This window comes from Sorex araneus, chromosome 5 (genome assembly GCF_027595985.1).
Source record: "Sorex araneus isolate mSorAra2 chromosome 5, mSorAra2.pri, whole genome shotgun sequence".
NCBI classification, from domain to species: domain Eukaryota; kingdom Metazoa; phylum Chordata; class Mammalia; order Eulipotyphla; family Soricidae; genus Sorex; species Sorex araneus.
The window spans coordinates 184279745-184299776 of NC_073306.1; the positions used below are offsets into that span (position 1 = coordinate 184279745).

Consider the following 20032-nt stretch of genomic DNA (forward strand, 5'->3'; position numbering starts at 1 on the left):
CCAGCCCAAGTTTTTATTTTTCATTTCTTCCTTCCAGTTTTTACTTAGATACTATGATTTGCAATAGTGTTAATAACAGTCTCAGACATGCGATATTCTAGCACCCCACCCTCCACAGGGGCGCATTGTCCCCTCATACCCTCCCATGCACCCATTAGTAAACTCGGTTCTGTAGGCTTCTTCTCGGGGTCTCTTGCCATGGGCCATTTGTTAATCTCTTTTCTATGGGTGTGTGTGTGTCTGTGTGTGTGTCCGTCCTGAATAAGAGATCATTATACGTCCTTTGCCTCTGACTAATTTCAGTTGGCATACTTGTCCAGTTTCATCCACTGAGCCCCATGCTGCAGGATTTCATCTTTTCTTTTAGCTGAGTAGTAGTCCATTGTGTATAAAGGGGTGGAGTGATGATCCAGTGGATAAGACACTTACCTTTGAACCACGTATGGTCCCCTGAGTACAGAACCAGGAACAAGTCCTGAGCACCAGTGGTGTTGCCCAAGAAACCCTCCTCAAAAAAAAAAAAAAAAAAATCCATTATGGCCCAGAGCAATAATACAGTGGGGCGCTCAGCCAACCTTGTACAGTCCCTCCAATTCAATTGGAGTGATCCCTCAGTACAGAATCAGAAGTAAACCCTGAATACCACTGGGTGTGGCCCAAAACAAACCAGTAAACAAAAATACATTGCATATATATTTGTGTGATTCATGAGATGTGCCTCCTGTGTCCTATACAGTTTATGTACATGTGTGGGAACTCTCCCCCCATCCCTGTAGCACAACCACATTATTCTTGTACGCTTAACAGCTAAGTAATGAGAGGTTACTAGTGCTTTTTTGTTTGTTCTAGAAAAAATGGAAACTTTCTCCCCTGGTTATCTTCACAGTTAAAAAAATCTGTATGCAGTGGTAATATTTCCCAGAGAAATAGGGTGACTGCAAGTCTTGAATTCTAGTTGTATTGCCTGAAGTAAAATTTTTGTTTTCGTAAGTGTCTTCCTAGGACTCCCTTTCCTGTCGGCGAGTCTCTATGAAAGGGAATTAGTGTCGAGTGGATTAAAGCTACAGAAAAAACAACAGGGCCTGGAATGATAGTATAGGTGGGAATATTAACCCTGGTTTGATTCCCAGCAACTCATACTGTTCCCTCCAAGCACCATCAGGAATAACTTTTTTTTTTTCTTTTTGGGTCACACCCAGCAATGCACAGGGATTACTCTTGTCTCATGCACTCAGGAATTACTCCTGGTGGTGCTTAGGGGACCATATGGGATGCTGGGACTCGAGCTCGCGTTGGCTGCATGCAAGGCAAAAGCCCTACCTGCTGTGCTATCGCTCCAGCCAGGAATATCTTCTGAGTGCAGAGCCGGGAGTAACCCCTTAGCATCGTTGGGGTTGGCTTTTGCAAAAAAAAAAGAAAAAGAAAAAACCAAAAAGAAATAGCAGAGGGGCTGGAGCAATAGCACAGCGGGTAGGGTGTTTGCCTTGCACTCGGCCAACCCAGGTTCGATTCCCAGCATCCCATATTGTCTCCTGAGCACCGCCAGGGGTAATTCCTGAGTGCAGAGCTAGGAATAACCCCTGTGTGTTGACAGGTGTGACCCAAAAAGAAAAAAAAAAAAAGAGAATAGCAGATTTCTGTGGGAAGATCAGTGTATTAGAGTCTATAGATATTCTTTCTCATGCAGTAACGGCACCAGAACATGGCAGCTCACTAATCCATTAATCCAGCATATAGAGAGTTGTTTTACCATGCTCAGTCAGGCATTAACAGTATTATAAACCACGGTGTCTAAATGAAAACTGGGAAAAATAAATAAAAATAAAAACCTGGGCCAGAGTAGTCATACAGTGTGGGTAGGGCATTTGTCCCTCTCTCAGCTGACTCATTTAGTGATATTTGGGATAATGACATTAATTTTATTGTGACATATGGTTCGTGATATTAGAGGTACTAATGGATTTGAAACTGATTTGGAACTGATTTGACGATTAGGTTTTCAGTCACGCTTGGATTTAACGTGACCTTTAAAATAGTTTTTTACAGGGACGAGGGAACTAATTCAAATAGTAGAGACATGCCCTTGTGTGTGAGACCCTGGGTTCAGTGCCTGGTACCTCATCGTCCCCTGAGCATGGCAGGAGGAGGACCCCACAGCTGACTGTGAGATGCTTCTCTAAGTGGTAGGATGATTTCAGGAAATTCCGTGTCTCCTTGCAGGGATGAGGCATGCCATTTACGACAAGCTGGACGATGATGGCTTGATAGCGCCTGGAGTTCGCGTATCCGGAGATGATGTCATTATAGGCAAAACAGTCACCTTGCCTGAAAATGAAGACGAGCTGGAGAGCACCAACAGACGCTACACCAAGAGAGATTGTAGCACTTTCCTCAGGACGAGTGAGACGGGCATTGTGGACCAGGTCATGGTAACGCTCAACCAGGAAGGATACAAATTTTGTAAAATTCGGGTGAGTTACCTTGGGTCTTTTCTCTGTTTACCGGAAGTAAACCAGACCACCCGAACTAACCTGTTTTTTTGTGAATCCAGGTTCGCTCCGTTAGGATCCCACAGATCGGAGACAAATTCGCTAGTCGGCACGGTCAGAAGGGTACTTGCGGCATTCAGTATAGACAAGAGGTAGGCAGCTTTTCTTTCTCTTACCCCAGCCCACAGTTTTGCCCTTTGTCTTACAGTCTCAATGATAGGTTTTTGTGCATAGCATAGTCCAGTACCACACCGGCCCCAGAGTGTCCACTTCCGACCACCGTTGTCCTAGTGTCCCCCTCCCTGTCCCTTCCTCCCCCTCCATCCCTCCCCTGTGGGAAGCTTCCTAATGGAACCAGTTCTCAGTTTTTGTTGCCCGTTAGCATTTGTTGGAGCCCTGCTTTGTTTCTTTCCACCCACATATGGACGAGATCATTCCGTGTCTGTCCCTCTGAACTGCTCAGCAGGATACTGTCCAGATCCATCCACGGAGTAGCACTTGCACGATTTCGTCTTTTCTTATTACTGAGTAGTATTCTGTTGTGTAGATGTTCCATAGTTTATTTGTGTCTGTGTGTGTGTGGAGGTGGGGACTGGGTTGGGGGTAGGCATACCTGGCAGTGCTCAGGGCTTCCTCCTGGCTCTGTGCTCAGGGATCATTCCAGGTTGGCTTGGAGGACCATGCGTAGTGCTGGGGATTGAGTCCAGGTCAGCTGCTTGCAAGTGCCTTACCCATTGTACTATGTCCATTTCACTGTACTTTCTTTTGGGGGGGGTCACACCCTGCAATGCACAGGGGTTACTCCTGGCTCTGCACTCAGGAAATACTCCTGGCAGTGCTCAGGGGACCATATGGGATGTTGGAAATCGAACCCAGGTTGGCTGCATGCAAGGCAAATGCCCCACCTGCTGTGCTATTGCTCCAGCCCCAGTACCATAGTTTCTTTATCCAGTCATCTGTTCTTGGACACTGAGTTGTTTCCAGATTTTGGCTTTTGTTAATAGTGCTGCAGTGAATATAGGAGTGCAGATGTCTTTTCTGCTAATCCATTGTTTTTTTGAGCTTTTTATTTTTGTCGGGGAGAGGTAAGCCCACACCTGGTGGTGCTCAGAGGTCACTCCTGGCAATGCTTGGCAGATCTTACATGGTGCTGGAGACCAACTGGGGTCCGCTGCATGCCAGACAAATGCTTTAAACCCTGAGGATTTTATTTCACAAAACTTTTCTTTTTAGCTGTTGAGTTGAAAGGCAGTAAAGGACATTTTAGTTTTGAGTAAGTCCATGAACATACCCTCTTGACCTGGATTTAGGACAGGAAAGGTCATGTGACTAGGAATGTTGGCTCACTGATAACAGGCTAAAGGTGTGATCCCTGGCACCGGGTGGAAAGGAAAAGTGTCCTTATGATAGGGGTCAGTTTTACTCCCATTGCTCAATGACTGAAGTTTCTTTTTAAACACCGCTTTATAGGATATGCCTTTCACCTGTGAGGGAATCACTCCTGATATCATTATAAATCCTCATGCCATTCCTTCTCGTATGACTATTGGTCACTTGATTGAGTGTCTTCAAGGAAAGGTAAGAATTTTTTTTTTTTAATTAGTAGAGATTTCAAACTTATGTTTCTTATAAATGATAGTAGGAGATTGCCCTTATATTTAAACTAGGGTGCTTTGGGGGAAAATTAGAATGATACTTATTTTTCTTTCTTTTGTTTTTGACTTTTGGGCCACAACTGATGGTTCTCAGAGCTTACCCCTTGATCTGCACTCAGGGATCACTCCCGGTGGAGTTTGGGGGAGACTATATGGGGTGCTCGGGATTGAACCTGGGTTGGTGTGTGCAAGGCAGACTTCCTACTCCCTGCACTAGTGCGCCTTCTCCTAGCTTTCTATTTGAGGGTTTGTAAGTACTGTAGCACTGTCGTCTACTGTTCCCATCAATTTTCTCGAGCAGGCACCAGTAACGTCTCCATTGTGAGACTTGTTACTTTTTTGGCATATTGAATATGCCGAGGGGAGCTTGCCAGGCTCTGCCATGCGGATGGGATACTCTCAGTAGCTTGCTGGCTCTCCGAGAGGGACAGAGGAATCGAACCCGGGTCGGCCACGTGCAAGGCAAACACCCTACCTGCTGTGCTCCAGTCCTACTATAAGTACTAGTTTTTGGAGAAATGAGTTTGCTCTAGGTCCTTTGGGAGGTGTGTTAATGAAATGAACCGTGCGGTATAGCAGCTGACCATGACACAGTCCCCTCCCCCGGCCTCTTTAGCCGTGCCACAGGGGGGCCTGGGAGTTTCTCCTGCCTGGGCCATGTGGTGGATGTCAAACTGTCCAGTCCTGTGTGCAGGGACCTCTCAGGGCTCTAGTGGCCTTGCTTGGGACCGACTCGAGTCTGCTGGACGGGTGGCCACACAGTCCCAAGGATCAAACCAGGGGCTGGGCCTGCAGAGCCCCTGACTGCCAAGTTGTCCCTCAGCCTCTCGAATTCTCCAGAATGGAATGTTTGTTTTTGTACCACGCCTGGCAGTGCTTAGGACTGTGTGCTCTGTACTGAGGAGTCATTCCTGGTGGGGTTTAGGAGACCATGTAGGATGCCAGGGAGCAAACTGAGCTGGCCTTGGGCAAGGCAAGGCAAGAGGCCTGCCCACAGTGTGGCCGTCTGGCTCTTTTCATGGATTTTGAAGTTTAAACACTTACTGTGGTGAAGGGATGGGTGTTAGAACATTGTATGACCGAAACTCATACTCACGAACAACTTTGTAACTGTATCTCATGGTGATTAATTAAAAAATAAAATTATAAGAAAAATCTTTAGTGCTATAGAAAAGCTTTTGAACATATTTTTATGGATATAGATTTTTTTTTTTTTTGCTTTTCGGGTCACACCGGCAATGAACAGGGGTTACTCCTGGCTCTGCACTCAGGAATTACTCCTGGCAGTGCTGGGGGACCATATGGGATGCTGGAATAGAACCAGGGTCGGCCACGTGCAAGGCAAACGCCCTACCCGCTGTGCTATCACTCCAGCCTGGATATAGATTCCTAAGGGGGGGACAGAGAGAAGCAGCTTTATAAAAAACAGCTTTTCTTTTTAAGGTTTCAGCCAACAAGGGTGAAATTGGGGATGCCACACCTTTCAATGATGCTGTTAATGTGCAGAAGATCTCTAATCTTTTATCCGACTATGGCTACCATCTCAGAGGAAATGAGGTACCTTTGCTCTTCCTGTAGGAATTTGTCACGTGTGTATTTTTTGTGCATATGATTTTATTCTTGTTTGTTTGGTTTTTTTTTTTTTTTTTTTTTTTTTTGGCTTTTTGGGTCACACCCAGTGATGCTCAGGGATTACTCCTGCTTCTGCGCTCAGAAATCGTATCTGGTGGTACTTGGGGGACCATATGGGATGCCGGGTATCGAACCCAGGTCAGCCGTGTGCAAGGCAAATGCCCTACCTGCTGTACTATTACTCTGGCCCCATATGATTCTATTCTTAAAAATAAATCAAACCTTTTGTTGATGTACTAACACATCAGATCTGCTTGCAAGTTATCTGCTCACTAAACTGTCACTGAGTGATTGTTCCCCGGGGCTCCAGCAGAGTGACAGAGCCCTTGCTGTCTAGATGGCCCCCCGGGGCTCTTACAGCCCTTCCCACCCTCACACCACAGTGACTGCCTCGGCTTCCTGACTATAGATGGCTTCCCCTGTTTTGATCAAAATATATAGGACATACGGCACATACGCAAACGTGGCCTGAACTTACAAGGTCTGTGCTTAAAACTATTTCAGGTCCTGTACAATGGGTTCACGGGCCGGAAAATCACCTCCCAGATCTTCATTGGCCCAACTTACTACCAGCGTTTGAAACACATGGTGGATGATAAGATTCACTCTCGAGCTCGGGGCCCGATTCAGATCCTTAACAGGCAGCCCATGGAGGGCCGATCTCGGTAAGCACTGCCTTGTCCCCGGTGCCCTTCGGGAGCGGCCTTTCCTGCTCCACCCCTGAGGGGCGGCGGTGACCAGGGGCCGCCCCTGTGCGTGGTGGCAGTGCTAGTGCACTTAGCGGTGCTGCTCTTGGGGGTATCTGTCACTGTGCATTTGAGACACTCATTTGGCCACTCGCTGAGGCTTACAGTCCTTTAATTGTGGCTCTGGGGGAGGTGTTGGCTTCCTTGTTCCCCTGGTGTTTCAGGTGTGCTCCCTGGGGCCGTGCCCTTTCCTCGGAGACTGACTGTCCTCGCTGCTGTGGGCTGGGCGTCCCGATCACAGGGCAGCAGGGCTGTGCTTCATGTGTAGTTACTCGGGGTTGTGTTTGAGGCCTCACACTTGTAAGGCCAGACCTCGGAATCTTACTGTTTCTATTTTTTTATTGTTGTTTGGTTTTGCTTTTTGAGTCACACCCAGCGATGCTCAGGGGTTGCTCCTGGCAGTGCTTGGGGGGCCATATGGGATGCCGGAGATTGACCCCAGGTCAGCCTCATGCAAGGCAAACACCTGACCTGCTGGTCTATCACTCCAGTCCCTGTCTCTATTTTTTGTTTGTTTTGGGGCCACACCCGGCGGCGCTCAGGGCTTACTCTTGGCTCTTTGCTCAGGGATCACTCCTGGCCGTATTGGGGAGGAGCCGAATGGGATGCCGGGGATCCAACTGTGTTGGCTGTGTTCACGGCCAGCGCCCTGCCTGCTGTACTATTGCTCCAGCATCTAGTGTTTGTTCTCTCCTTTTATTTGGGGCCCATGACGCAGTGCTCAAGGGCTGCTCCCGGTGCATTGCCAGAGAGTTGCCTGGCGGTGCTGGCGCGCCCTGTGCCAGGGAGCTGAGCCGGGCTGTCCCGTGCAGGCATGCGTACTTGCCCTTGAGCTGGCTCCCTGGCCCGACCTTTATCCCCTCCCTCTTTTTGTTGCTGTGAGAACCTGGGGTTGTACACTTCGTTGTGGTGCCCAGAGGTCCCTCAGTGTTGTGGATTCGGGTCACAGATGGCAGTGCCAGCTTGCCTGATGCACGTGGGGAGTCTGCCTGCCAGGCACGTGCCTTACTTTGAGCCACCCTTTGGGTCCCTGGCTGCGTCACTGGATTTTTTACCACAGTAGGTCTGGCGCAGGGGATTAGCTCATTGCCAGGTGCTTGTTCTCTTCTCTGTCTCTCTCTCTTTGGGGCCACACCCAGCTGTGCTCAGGGCTTACTCCTGGCTCTGCACTCACGGAGGACTCCTGGCAGGCGTGGGGGACCATGTGGGGTGCTGGGCATCAAAGCCCGGGTTGGACGCATGCAAGCAAGTGCTCTACCTGCTGTTCTAGGACCACTTAATTTTTAAAGGATTTCTCTTTTGGCCAGATATAAATAAACAAGACCTATGCTTTGCAGTTAATCAGTATCTTGGGTTTTATGTTCATGCCTGTGCTTGCATGTTTGTTTTAATATATCATGCTTTGGCTTTTTTTTCTTGCTGTGTATTTGTTAAAGAACCTGTATTATTTGGACGGTTTCTTACTCTGGATTTTGCTACTTACTTTCCTGTGCTGTCCATTTCTATTTTTCTTACAAATAATAAGTTATAGAGGCTTGATGAGGTTTAGGAGTTGAGTTTTTTGCACTAATGTTCCATAGATAGCATTTTACACTATCAGTATCAGAGTGTCTCTGATTCTAGCAGCTACTAATGATCATAACAACCCTGGATTAAATGGGGGTTGTTAACTGTTAAGATTCTCACTTCAGGGGCTGGAGTGATAGCATAGCGGGTAGGGCGTTTGCCTTGCACGCGGCCGACCCGGGTTCAAATCCCAGCATCCCATATGGTCCCCTGAGCACCGCCAGGAGTAATTCCTGAGTGCAGAGCCAGGAGTAACCCCTGTGCATCGCCAGGTGTGACCCAAAAACCAAAAAAAAAAAAAAAAAAAAAAGATTCTCACTTCATAATTCCCTCTTTATTAGCTGGTCCCTTGCTGGGAGCAGCTACTGTTTCTTCAGCAGAGCGTGATGTAGTTCATACAGTAAAGGCACAATAGATGCTGGATTGTGGCTTGTTTAGTTTCCTCCAAACATGACCAGTATGTTGGTGATTTTTTTTTTTTCCTTTTTTGGTCACACCTGGTGAGGCACAGGGGTTTTTGGGTCACACTCCTGGCTCTGCACTCAGGAATGACTCCTGGCGGTGCTCAGGGGACCATATGGGATGCTGGGAATCAAACCTGGGTTGGCCGCGTGCAGGGCAAACACCCTACCTACTGTGCTATAGCTCCAGTTCCCGGTGATTTGTTTTTAATATTGCACACAGCCTCGACTGCCAGGGGGGGCTTTCACAGAGAATTTGCTTTATCTAGACGGACTCTTCAATTGTTCACTTTTGAGTTATGAGCTGAATTTTAGTAAACTCACAACAGTAACAACTCTGTACTTAATTATATGAGGCAAATAGGGTGTATCTCTGGGCTAGACATTCGCTTTGCGTGCAGGAGGCCCGGGTTCAGTCCCTCCGCACCATCAGGCGTGTCCCCCTGAGCACTGTACTGGTAGTAGGGAATACTGCCAAACCAAAAAAAGCCTTCTGGTTCAGTTCCCTGCACTGCTGCCCCCCACCTCCCGCCAAAAATAGGGGGCCAGAGCTGGCTTAATTAACCCTCAACACCCAAGTGGTCCCTTGCCGGGAGCAGCTAACTCCTAACTAACAAGCAATAGTGGCCGTGTGTGCCCCACCCCCCTCCCGGAAAAACATGAAGAAATCAAGAGCCCGGTTCTCCTCCTCTGCTCCTGTCTTCCTTCACCTTTATCATTCGTCACAGCAATAGTGATGGCGGGGAATCAGTAGAGGATAACCGTCTCTTCTTCCCTCAACAGCGATGGTGGTCTGCGTTTCGGGGAAATGGAACGGGACTGTCAGATTGCCCACGGCGCTGCCCAGTTTCTAAGGGAAAGGTTGTTCGAAGCATCAGATCCCTACCAGGTTCACGTCTGCAACCTCTGTGGAATCATGGCAATTGCCAACACCAGGACCCATACATATGAGTGCAGGGGCTGTCGCAATAAAACCCAGGTGTGTATCCACTGTGCAGCAACTCGTTGAGGGTAGAACTTTGTTGGTGTGATTATGCTGATTAGTGTAGTGAAACACATTGGTGTTTTCACTGTTTCTTTTTGGTTCTTTTTGGTTTCTTGTTTTGGTTTTGGGGCCATATCTGGCAGTGCTCAAGGCTTACTCCTGACTGCGCTCAGGGATCATTCATGGCAGGGCTCAGGCCATCTCGGCAAAGGCAAGTGCCCTACCCATAGCTGTACTATCTCTGGCCCATGGCATTTTCAGTTTTAATTGCATGCTTCTAAAAGATTCCTAGGGAGTTTTTGTTTGTTTACATGTTTTTGTTTTGGAGCCCTACCTGACAGTGCTCAGGGATCACTCCTGGGGCTCAGGGGACCGTGTTCGGCACTGGGGCAAGTAAGGCAAGCACCCTACTTACTGTGCTATCTCTGGCTTCAAGAGTACTATTTTAGGGGCTGGAGCAATAGCACAGCGGGTAGGGTGTTTGCCTTGCATGAGGCCGACCGGGGTTTAAATCCCAGCATCCCATATGGTCCCCTGAGCACCGCCAGGAGTAATTCCTGAGTGCATGAGCCAGGAGTAGCCCCTGTGCATCGCCGGGTGTGACCCAAGAACAACAACAACAAAAAAAGTACTATTTTAGGGGCTGGAGCGATAGCACAGCGGGTAGGGCGTTGGCCTTGCATGTGGCTGACCCAGGTTCGATCTCCGGCATCCCATATGGTCCCCTGAGCACCGCCAGGAGTAATTCCTGAGTGCAGAGCTCTGAGTAACCCCTGTGCTTCACCAAGTGTGAACCAAAAGGGAAAAAAGTACTATTTTAAATGTTGAAAAAGATAACAATTTGATGTTAAGTAACAATTGCATAACAAAAGATATTAAAGATGTTACTCTTTTGTTAAATAACAAAAGATACTAAGTAACAATATCTTGTTACATTAATTTTTGTTGGTAGTGGGTTTGGGTGTATGTAAGGCAAGTGAGCTACCCACTGTACTATCACGCCAGCCCCAACAATTTGTTTTTTTCTGAAAACCAGTTTTAGCGAGGTAATTTCTTGAGTCTTCTGGAAATAGTAATGCGTTGTGCAAGGGATTTTAAGCTGTGACTTCTTCTTAGACCTCTAATTGAGGTTGGTGGATAGAAATTGTGTCTGGCAGAAAGAGTAAAACACCTGTTAGGAGAAAGAAGCGCCACAAGCCAGGGTAACGGGAAAAGCGTTGTCAGCCACTCACTTATTCATCCTTTGTAGAACAAAATCTTTATTTTCCTCTGGGATAGAGAAGTGGGGTCATTTCAGTCTAGCCTTACTAATTGCATTTTCTTTGTTTCTTTGCAGATTTCCTTGGTCCGAATGCCATATGCGTGCAAACTGTTGTTTCAGGAATTGATGTCTATGAGCATTGCCCCTCGGATGATGAGTGTTTAGCTCTCTTAAGGGGCTCTCAAGAAGATACTTGTAAATATCTTTTGTGTCTTGTTTCCATGACTGAAAAAAATTACAAATATGTACTCTGTTGCAAGAAAAAGCATTTTATTGGCTTTGTTTAATTGTGTGCATGCCTTTGTTCTGTAAATAAACAATAAAGTTTTGTAGATAGACTTGATGTGTTATCTTTATTCATATTTCTCTGTAAAAAACAGTGACTGTAACTAAAATGTTAGAGGGCTGGGTCAAAAGAAACAAGTTTTTGGGTTAAGAACAAGGGTTGAAGTTAACCAGGGGTACTTTTAGCAATGGAGACTAAAATATTCTGCATTTTTATTGCTGAGCACCATGACCTGTTTAAAAAAAAAAAGATAAAAAAAGTTAATAGATGGATATAGTTGACATTTTATTTTATTTTTTTGGCTTTTTGGGTCACACCTGCCGATGCACAGGGGTTACTCCTGGCTCTGCACTCAGGAATTACTCCTGGCAGTGCTCAGGGGGCCTATGGCATGCTGGGAATAGAATCCAGGTCAGCCGAGTGCAAGGCAAACGCCCTACCCGCTGTGCTATCGCTCTAGCCCCTATAGTTGACATTTTAATTTTCAGGTATAGTATTTCCAGGTAAACAAAATGTGGGGATAAAGGACTGGAATTGTTTCAGTGATGTGCTATACTTCTCTTTGGGATTGGACCTACAGAGGATTGCAGATGTGAAAAGTGAGTTGCCCTATCAGTCAAATGGAAGAGCACATTTTAGAGAGGCGAAGGAACTTGCTCTCCATCACACTTTGAAGTGGGGGAATAATTAGCAGAACTGAGATGCAAACATCCAATTTGACTCTTAGCTTCTGCTGTTTGTTCCGCATCTTGGCTGAAAAGAATCTGATCAAACACAGTCTTGCTATTTCTTCCTTTCATACCACAGCTGAGTGATCCACACAGTGGAATGGTTTGACAAATGCTGACAATAAATTTTGGTCTCATTTTCACTTAAGGGAAAGTCAATTTCGACATCAGTGTAATGGAACTATATAAATGTAAAGCAGCCGTGCTCTGACACTGCAGGATGGTGCTTCCTGGGAACCCCTTTGACAGTGAAGAGTTGGGTACTTGCCAGTATACTCCAGCTTTTTCTTACAAAAGCTCAAAGTGAAGGATCAGAATTGCCTACAATCATTTCTTTTTAAATGGGGATTTAATAGAACAGTCACAATACCCAGGAAAAATGCCATGTAGGTAGAAAGTTAGGGAATATGCAAGCCTCCCACTCAAGTTTCAGCTTTGACTCTCGCGTGGAGGATAGAGTGAAAGCATCTAAGTCATAATCGCGCTCCATCACCCACTCGAGTGCTTTGGGAACTCGTGATCTGGCTGTGATGGCATACTTTAGACCCAGTGTTACAGAATGTAAATAAGGCCTGTCTGATACCTTCATACTTGGCTCTGTTCCTTATTAAACAAGAGCACCAGTCACGTTTAAATGTGGCGAGATTTATTAACTACCTTTTTTCACTGGTATTTCATGGATGTTGTCCACCACTGTGATTTTTGCTGATGCCGCGGCCTGTCCTTGGGAATTGGACGCGTGGCACTCATACTCTCCAGCGTCTTCTTTACTGAGAGGGGACACCTGTGAGGGGAAAAAAACCCCACCAAAGGATTAAGTTCCTCCATAGTGGTCTTCCCTTTGTCCAGTGGCCTCGAGGTCATTGTTTCACAAGCACCCGAAGATGGACAAGGGCTTTAGAGCAAAGACACTGCTAGAAATAGCACATGGTCCTACTTCCATGGGAGACCTAAACAGCTACCCCAGTCGGTGTGCTGGGAGAACTGATCCTCGGGAAATGCCGCACGACCTTCGGTCACTTTGCATAGGTTAAAAGCCACAGGGTGTGTGTGTGAGAGAGAGAAGGGGAGAGAGAGAGAGAGGAGAGAGAGAGAGAGAGAGAGAGAGGAGAGCTTGCAAGCCCGCAAGGGTGTGTGTATGTGAGAGAGAGAGAAGGGGAGAGAGAGAGAAGAGAGAGAGAGGAGAGAGAGAGCTCACAAGCCCGCAGGTGTGTGCTTGCTTTGCAGTGGCCAGCCCAATTCAATCCTCGGCTTCCCATATGGTTGAGAGAGGAGATGGAGAGAGCAGGTTATGTTTGCAGTGGAGAGAGAGAGAGAGAGAGAGAGAGAGAGAGAGAGAGAGAGAGAGAGAGAGAGAGAGAGAGAGAGAGAGAGAGCGAGAGCATGAGCAGTGTGCTTGCTTTGCAGTGGCCAGCCCAGTTCAATCCCCGGCATCCCATATGGTCCTGAGCCCACTGGGAGTGATCTCTGAGTGCAGAGCCAAGAGTAAGTTCTGAGCACAGCCAGCTGTGGCCCCACGTGAGAGACAAGGACAGCACCCCTTTTGCCACACCTGCTGTGTTAAATAGTGAAATCTCTTGCCAACCCGTGGTACTCACCAGCACCCAGCCAGTCACTTCATGCTTTTCCGGGCCACCCCGGGTCTGGATGGCCAGGTTTTCCCGGTCACCAGGCAAGAGTTCTGTCTTCTGAACTCCAGAGGGGCCCCTTTTTACCTGTAAAACAATAGGACATTTATGGCAGTGATTCATCATCAACTTGGAAGTGACTACATCCTAGAACAGCACAGGATGTACATCCGACTTTTTAATTAGATTATACTTAGTAATTTCCACACAATCCTTTTCTGAATTTTTGCACATCCATTTTTGCACTTACTCAGTAAATAACTATCCCTTAGGACAAAGTAAAGGTATAGCTCAATCTCTTTTCCATCGATGAGGTTATTGGTTCTATGTCCTCTGGCTCTGTTTCAGCCACAAGAAGATCTTCCTAAGCTCTCTTGCAGGACAGCAACTGATAAGAAAGTGTCAGTGATTGGACCAAATGGTGAGATTGCAAGTGCCAGGCTCATGCTGGTGGCCCCTGAGCACGCCTGTACCATGCCCCAACAACTAACAGCAGAAAGCACTAATGGCTGTTGAAGCAGGAGGAATTAGATCCCCGAAGCTACGTTTCAAGAGTTCACTGAATTTCAGGGAACTCCCAAAAGATATTTGTACAAGATAACCTATTTGGGGGCGAGATGTTTGGGCCACAACTGCCAGTGCCCAGAGCTTCTTCCTGGCTTTGTTCTCAGGGGTCACTCCTGTGTATTTTGTGGCATATGCCGTTGGGGACGTCTTTGTCACTGCTGGGGGGTGAGCACCACTGTCGTTGAGTGTGTAGATGAGGCCAGAGATGCTGCTATCCATCATGCAGGGCGTAGGGTGAATCCACGACCAAGACTGTTCTGGCCCGAAATACCAGATGTTCTCATCTGTGGCGCAGAGAGCAGCAAGGCCAAGAAAGGGAAGGCGTCAAGGTTCGGCAGACCCCTGACCCTGAGATTTTAGAAATGAGGATGCAGGGCCGGAGTGATAGGATAGCAGGTAGGGCATTTGCCTTGCACGCGGCCAACCCGAGTTTAATCCCTGGCATCCCATATCATCCCCCAAGCACTGCCGGGAGTAATTCCTAAGTGCAGAGTCAGGAGTAACCCCTGAGTATTGATCGCTGGGTGTGACCCAAAAAGCAAAAAAAATAAAATAAAATAAGACTTTGAGGATGTCCAGGAAGGAGATGAGAGGGTATCGGCTGAGAGAGGAAGCCGACAGGCAATAAATAACGTAAGGGCACTCTAGTCAAGGCACTGTGGCCGTTCAGAGGCAAGGCAACTGCATCACGCCCATAGGAGACAAAACCATTTTTAGGCGTGTGACCCAAACTATAATAAGCAAAAAAAAAAAAAGAAAGTTTTCTAAGGAGATGGGGCGGGGATGGGGAGAGTGGGAGGCTGCTGACACTTGTGGTCAATGCCCAAGACTCTTCTATCAATAGCTTTGTAGATTATGATGGAAACATGAAAGTAAATAATGCAACAACAAAAATCTGATCCAGTGGCTGGAGCGATAGCACAGCGGGTAGGGCATTTGCCTTGCATGCGGCCGACCCGGGTTCGATTCCCAGCATCCCATATGGTCCTCTGAGCACTGCCAGGAGTCATTCCTGAGTGCAGAGCCAGGAGTAACCCCTGTGCATCGCCGGGTGTGACCCAAAAAGGAAAAAAAAATCAGATCCAAAAGAAATCTAGAGTGGGCCGGGATGTGACTCAAAGTGGTGGAGCACATGTCTTCATGTGTGAGGCCCTGAGTTTGATCCCCCTCGGGAGCCTCGCTGGGCGTGTCCTGCAAACAAAGGCCCACAGTGCTGGGGGGGAGGAGGCCTGGCTTCGGGAGGGAACGCGGCGGCCCTGGCAGGTGTCCACTCCCGAGGGCTGAAGAATGAGGTGTTTTGTTTTGTTTTTGGCTTTTTGGGTCACATCCAGTGGTGCTCAGGGGTTACTCCTGGCTCTGCACTCAGGAATTACTTCCTACAGTGCTCGGGGGACCCTATGGGAGGCCGGGATTGAAGTCATGCCGGCTGCGTGCAAGGCAAACTCCCTACCCACTGTGCTATCTCTCTGGCCCCTGAAGAATGAGAGTTCGCAGATGCAAAATGCCCTGCTCTGCGTGGCTGACAGGAGGGCATGGTGGGGATCTGGCTGGGGGCTGACTGTCCCACAGCCAGCAGTGCGGTGTCTGGGAGAGGCCATCAGGCCCCCCTACTTTGGGGCCCAGTAGCCGTGAACGCAGTGAGGGTTCCACTCGATGACCTCTCTCGGGCATGAGGGCATCTCCCTGGCTTCCGGGCCCCTCACCTTGTTCCAGATGAGGACGGGCGTGGGGATTCCAATGACCTCGCAGCTCAAGTAAACCTGGGCACCGGTGACGTTCCAGATGTCCTTGGGGGGTGTCGCGATGGAAGGACCTGCAAGGGAGGCACAGGGCCAAGCCCACCGTTAGCCCCGCCTGTGTGGTCAGGCCTCTCTGTGGACTCTCTGGACAAGCCTTTCTCAAGTGGGGCCATCAGACCCCCAGATATTCCAAAGAGGAAACGGGGGGGAAATTAAGTAAATAGTAGGGGGGAGGGGGTAATACACAGGGCACAGGAAGGGAACAAGGTCAGAAGGAGACCCTGGTGGGGAGAGGTCAAGAAGCAGAGGGTCAGACGCACCCCCTCCGCCGCCGGCACGAGTTTGAACTATGCTCTGGGAATCCTCACATCTAGAAAAAAAATCACTTCCCCGAGATTTGCTCCTTCAAATCATGTCACATGCAGATACATTTACCAGCTACTCTGCATTATTTATGACTTGCCTGTTAATACAATGGAAAAAAAAATTGATCCATTCAGGGCCACACTCAACAGTGCTCAGGGCTTACTCCTGGCTCTGTGCTCAGGAATCTCTCCTGGCAGTACCGTAACTGGTGATCAAACCCCGGTTGGTCACGTGCAAGGCAAATAACTCAGCCCGGCCCTGTCTCTTCTCCAGCGCAATCCTTTAAGCATTAAACAGATGCAAGTAACCCCACGTGATCGCTGCGGGTCCAGTTCAGAAAAGGCAACACGGTCAGACTTGCACATCTGGGAAGAGTCGTGTCTGCTCATTGCCCGGGTACTTCGTATTTTCACTGCTGCCAGCTCCTACCGCCAGGGCTCACGGTCTCAGCCTCTCTCCTCCTGGACCTTCGGAGCCTCGGAGCCGAGGGAGGCGGAGCGGGCAGCAGAGCGTCTGCTCGGGTGGAGCCTGGCTCCTTTCTGAAGCCCTGCACCGTCTCTTGAATGCAGCAGGGCACGGATGAAGAAATGATTTTCTCTGGATGTTCCATTCTCGACACCCCCCCCCCCCAGGCCGCCTGGGAAACCCCGCAGAGAACTGCTGGGTCATCTCGACTGTCTGGAGTCCTGGGAAAGGGACAAGCTCCGTTTGGGGCTGGAAAGTTTCCTGGCATCGTCAGTGTTCCAGGGACGCGGAGACGCCCCTCTTGCGACAGGCTATTTCCAGCACCACACGATTCATTTCTTGAAGCAGAGAGGAAGTGACCCGCATGTAAGATCTTTCCCACTCATCTACAGCACTAAACGCTGACTTCAAAAATTATTTTTTTCTAAATCCCTGGGGCGATTTTTTTTCAATTGGCCCCCTCGGTAAGAACGCGCCAAACAATTGAGGTTTTGAAAGTTCTAAATATTGCGCTTCCTTCCCTGCAGACCGCCGGGCGAGGAGGCAGCGTGCAGGGAGCAGAGCTGGGGGCTTTACGGGTTTCTGGCCCCGACCTGACCCTCCCTGCTCTGGACGCACGCACCCGTTTGGGACCTCATGGAGCTCTGGGTTGGGTCCCTCCCTGCCAGGCTTCCTTGGGGCCTTGGAAGCCCAGGGGGCTGGGCTGGGCCTTAGCAGAACCCTGACCTGCACCCCCCACCCCCGCGCGCCTGTGGAATGACCGGGCAGGACGGCCGCCAAGCCCAGGGGTTCTCCAGGGATTGTTCTGAGAAGGATGCACGGGTGTTCCGAGATGTGGGGGCCCTCGGGAACAAAGCCGAAACCGCACAAAGCATGTGATTCGTGTCTATGGTGTGGCCTTGAGAAAAAAAAAACAACGCACTGATAAATTCTTCGGCCAGTCTGGGCAGGGCTCAGGGCTTCATGGCTGGTTCTGTGCTCAGGGATACTTCCTGGTAGCACTCAGGGGACCCTGTGGGGCGCTGGGGATCAAACCCAGGTTGGGGGGCTGGAGCGGGAGCACAGCGAGCGGGGAGGGCGTTTGCTTTGCACGCAGCCGACCCGGGTTCGATCCCCGGCATCCCATGTGGTTCCCAGAGCACCGTCAGGAATAATTCCTGAGTTCAGCACCAGGAGTCACCCCTAAGCACTGCCAGTTGTGGCCTGAAAAGTTAAAGAAAAAAAAAATCACAACCCCAGGTTGGCTGTGTGGAAGGTGAGTGCCTTAGTCCCTGTGCTGTCTCCGTGGCCCCGCACACCTGTGGTTTCAGCTTGCCTCCTCTGCATTCCAGTCGCACCACGCAGCAAAGTCACCTGTCACCTGTCTTCGCCTTTCAGCCTGATTTTCTGTCAGGGAACTTTTTCCTTTTTTTTTTGTGTGTGTGTGTGTTGCCATGATTTGAATCCGTTCTTCTTTTTCTCCTTTTTCTTTATTTTTCTTTTGGGCCCCCCCTTGGCAGTGCTCTGGACCTCCTCCTGGCTGGTGCTGTGGGCCCGATGTGACGCATGTGACCCAGGCTCCGAGCCAGCTCCCCAGTCCCATCACAGGGGCCTTGAAGACCCTCCGTGGAATCAACAAACAACACCTGCGCTGAAAAAAAAAAAAACAACAGACAAAACCCCCTGTGGGAACAGATTTGTGGTTTTGGCATGTGATTTCCTGCCGAGGAAAGCCAGAGTGATCAGTGATTAACCTACTATCCAAGCGAGCTGCTGGCGGCGGAGGAGGCCGCTAGCTTTAAGCCAGGTTCTGGGGCTGGAAGAGTCTACAGGCCTCGAGCCCTTCCCACCGCCTGGTGCTGTGCGCGCTCCTACATCTCCTGGGGTCTTCGCCAGGTTCACTGGAAGTTCAGACGCTGAAGAAGGGATGGAGGAACTCTTGTGTTTTTTGGGGGGTGGTGGTGGTTTGGACCACACCTGGAGGTGCTCAGAGCTTTACTCTTGGCTCTGTGCTCAGGGATCACTGCTGGCAGTGCTCAGGGAACCGTATGTGGTGCTGGTGATTGAACTGGACTTGGCGGTGTGCAAGGCAAGTACCTTAACCCCTGTACTGCTCTGGAGAAACTCTTGACAAAGGCGAGTACCAGATGCGTGACGATCCAGGTGAGGAAGAATGAGGGACATTACGGCGACCCAGAAGCGCACCACATGAACAAGTCTTGTCCAGAGGTGGAGAGATGAGTGATATTCAGAGCAAACACGGCAACGCCACACTCCACCCCTGTGTTCCCCTGAACCATCACCTCAGGGCCAGGGGCAGCAAAGGTGGTAGAGTGAAGCCCTCGCAAGGGCCAGACCTTGACTTCGATCCGCAAGGTCCCTCCCACGGCGCTTATCAAAACCCCAGAAACACAAGCACCAGTGGCATCCCACGTGTCCCAGGGATAAGAACCTCGCTGGCCAGCAGCCTGTCTGCCGCAAGCCGGCTCGTAAAGCTTCTGTCCAGGGCTGAAGCAATAGCACAGTGGGTTTGCCTTGCATATGACCAACCGGGGTTTGATTTCCAGCATCCCATATGGTCCCCTGAGCACCGCCAGGAGTGATTCCTGAGTACAGAGCCAGGAGTAACCCTGAGCATTGCCGGGTGTTGATCCAAAAAGCAGAATAAATAAATAAATGGCACTGTAGCACTGTCGTCCCATTGTTCATTGATCTGCTCGAGCGGGCACCAGTAACATCTCCATTGTGAGACTTGTTACTGTTTTTGGCATATGGAATACGCCATGGGGAGCTTGCCAGGCTCTGCCGAGCGGGCGGGATACTCTCAGTAGCTTGCCGGGCTCTCTGAGAAGGACGGAGGAACCGAAACCTGGTCGGCCGCGTGCAAAGCAAATGCCCTACCCGCTGTGCTATTGCTCCAGCCCTAAATAAATAAAAATAAATAAATAAATATTCTGTCCAGCTCAGCAAATTAACTTCTCAATCTTTCCATTCCATTCCGCCCCCCCCCCAAGAAAACCAAAGTGTATCCAGACCCTATTACTAATCCCCCGCCCCCATCCTTGCTATTACTATTTTTAAGAATGGAAGAACTTGTACTTCTCGCTGAGCTCATGCGCAGGCGGAAAGCGTGTCAGCCAAGGCTAACATCGGTGCCGTCTAAATCCTGCACCGCGTCTGGATTCCATTTAAAACAAGTCACAGAATATTTAAACGCGCAGGGACAAGTACCAGGGTAGGTTCAGTTATTTATCTTTGCTTTTGTCCCCAGAAGGACTTCAGGATCCTCTAACATCTGTCTAGCAAACATCCTGTACCTAGAGGAAAGCGCGCCGCCCCCACCCCCGCCTGACCGCGCCTCCCTCCACCCCTAACCCACGCCGGGCGGTGACTGTGATGTACACAGCGCCACCTGGTGGCTGCTGTGAGTAAAGCTCGCCCCCAGATGCCCTCATCTCGCCCACGTCCCCAAACCAGGA

At 49.3% G+C, this 20032-nt stretch overlaps 2 protein-coding genes across 2 annotated transcripts in view; one reads left to right on the forward strand and one right to left on the reverse strand.

The window, feature by feature from the left end:
- The window catches only part of POLR2B (RNA polymerase II subunit B), a 45246-nt gene extending 34113 nt beyond the window's left edge, over nt 1-11133 (forward strand). The window contains exons 19-25 of the mRNA XM_055138912.1: nt 2221-2471; nt 2552-2641; nt 3960-4067; nt 5588-5701; nt 6281-6441; nt 9333-9528; nt 10871-11133. Of these exons, the coding sequence (XP_054994887.1) occupies nt 2221-2471; nt 2552-2641; nt 3960-4067; nt 5588-5701; nt 6281-6441; nt 9333-9528; nt 10871-10960 (1010 nt within the window). The 3' untranslated portion in view covers nt 10961-11133. The remainder of the gene's footprint in view (nt 1-2220; nt 2472-2551; nt 2642-3959; nt 4068-5587; nt 5702-6280; nt 6442-9332; nt 9529-10870) is intronic.
- The window catches only part of IGFBP7 (insulin like growth factor binding protein 7), a 75617-nt gene continuing 66626 nt past the window's right edge, over nt 11042-20032 (reverse strand). The window contains exons 2-5 of the mRNA XM_055138913.1: nt 15708-15817; nt 13408-13524; nt 12467-12593; nt 11042-11313 (exon numbers count right to left, since the gene is read on the reverse strand). Of these exons, the coding sequence (XP_054994888.1) occupies nt 11294-11313; nt 12467-12593; nt 13408-13524; nt 15708-15817 (374 nt within the window). The 3' untranslated portion in view covers nt 11042-11293. The remainder of the gene's footprint in view (nt 11314-12466; nt 12594-13407; nt 13525-15707; nt 15818-20032) is intronic.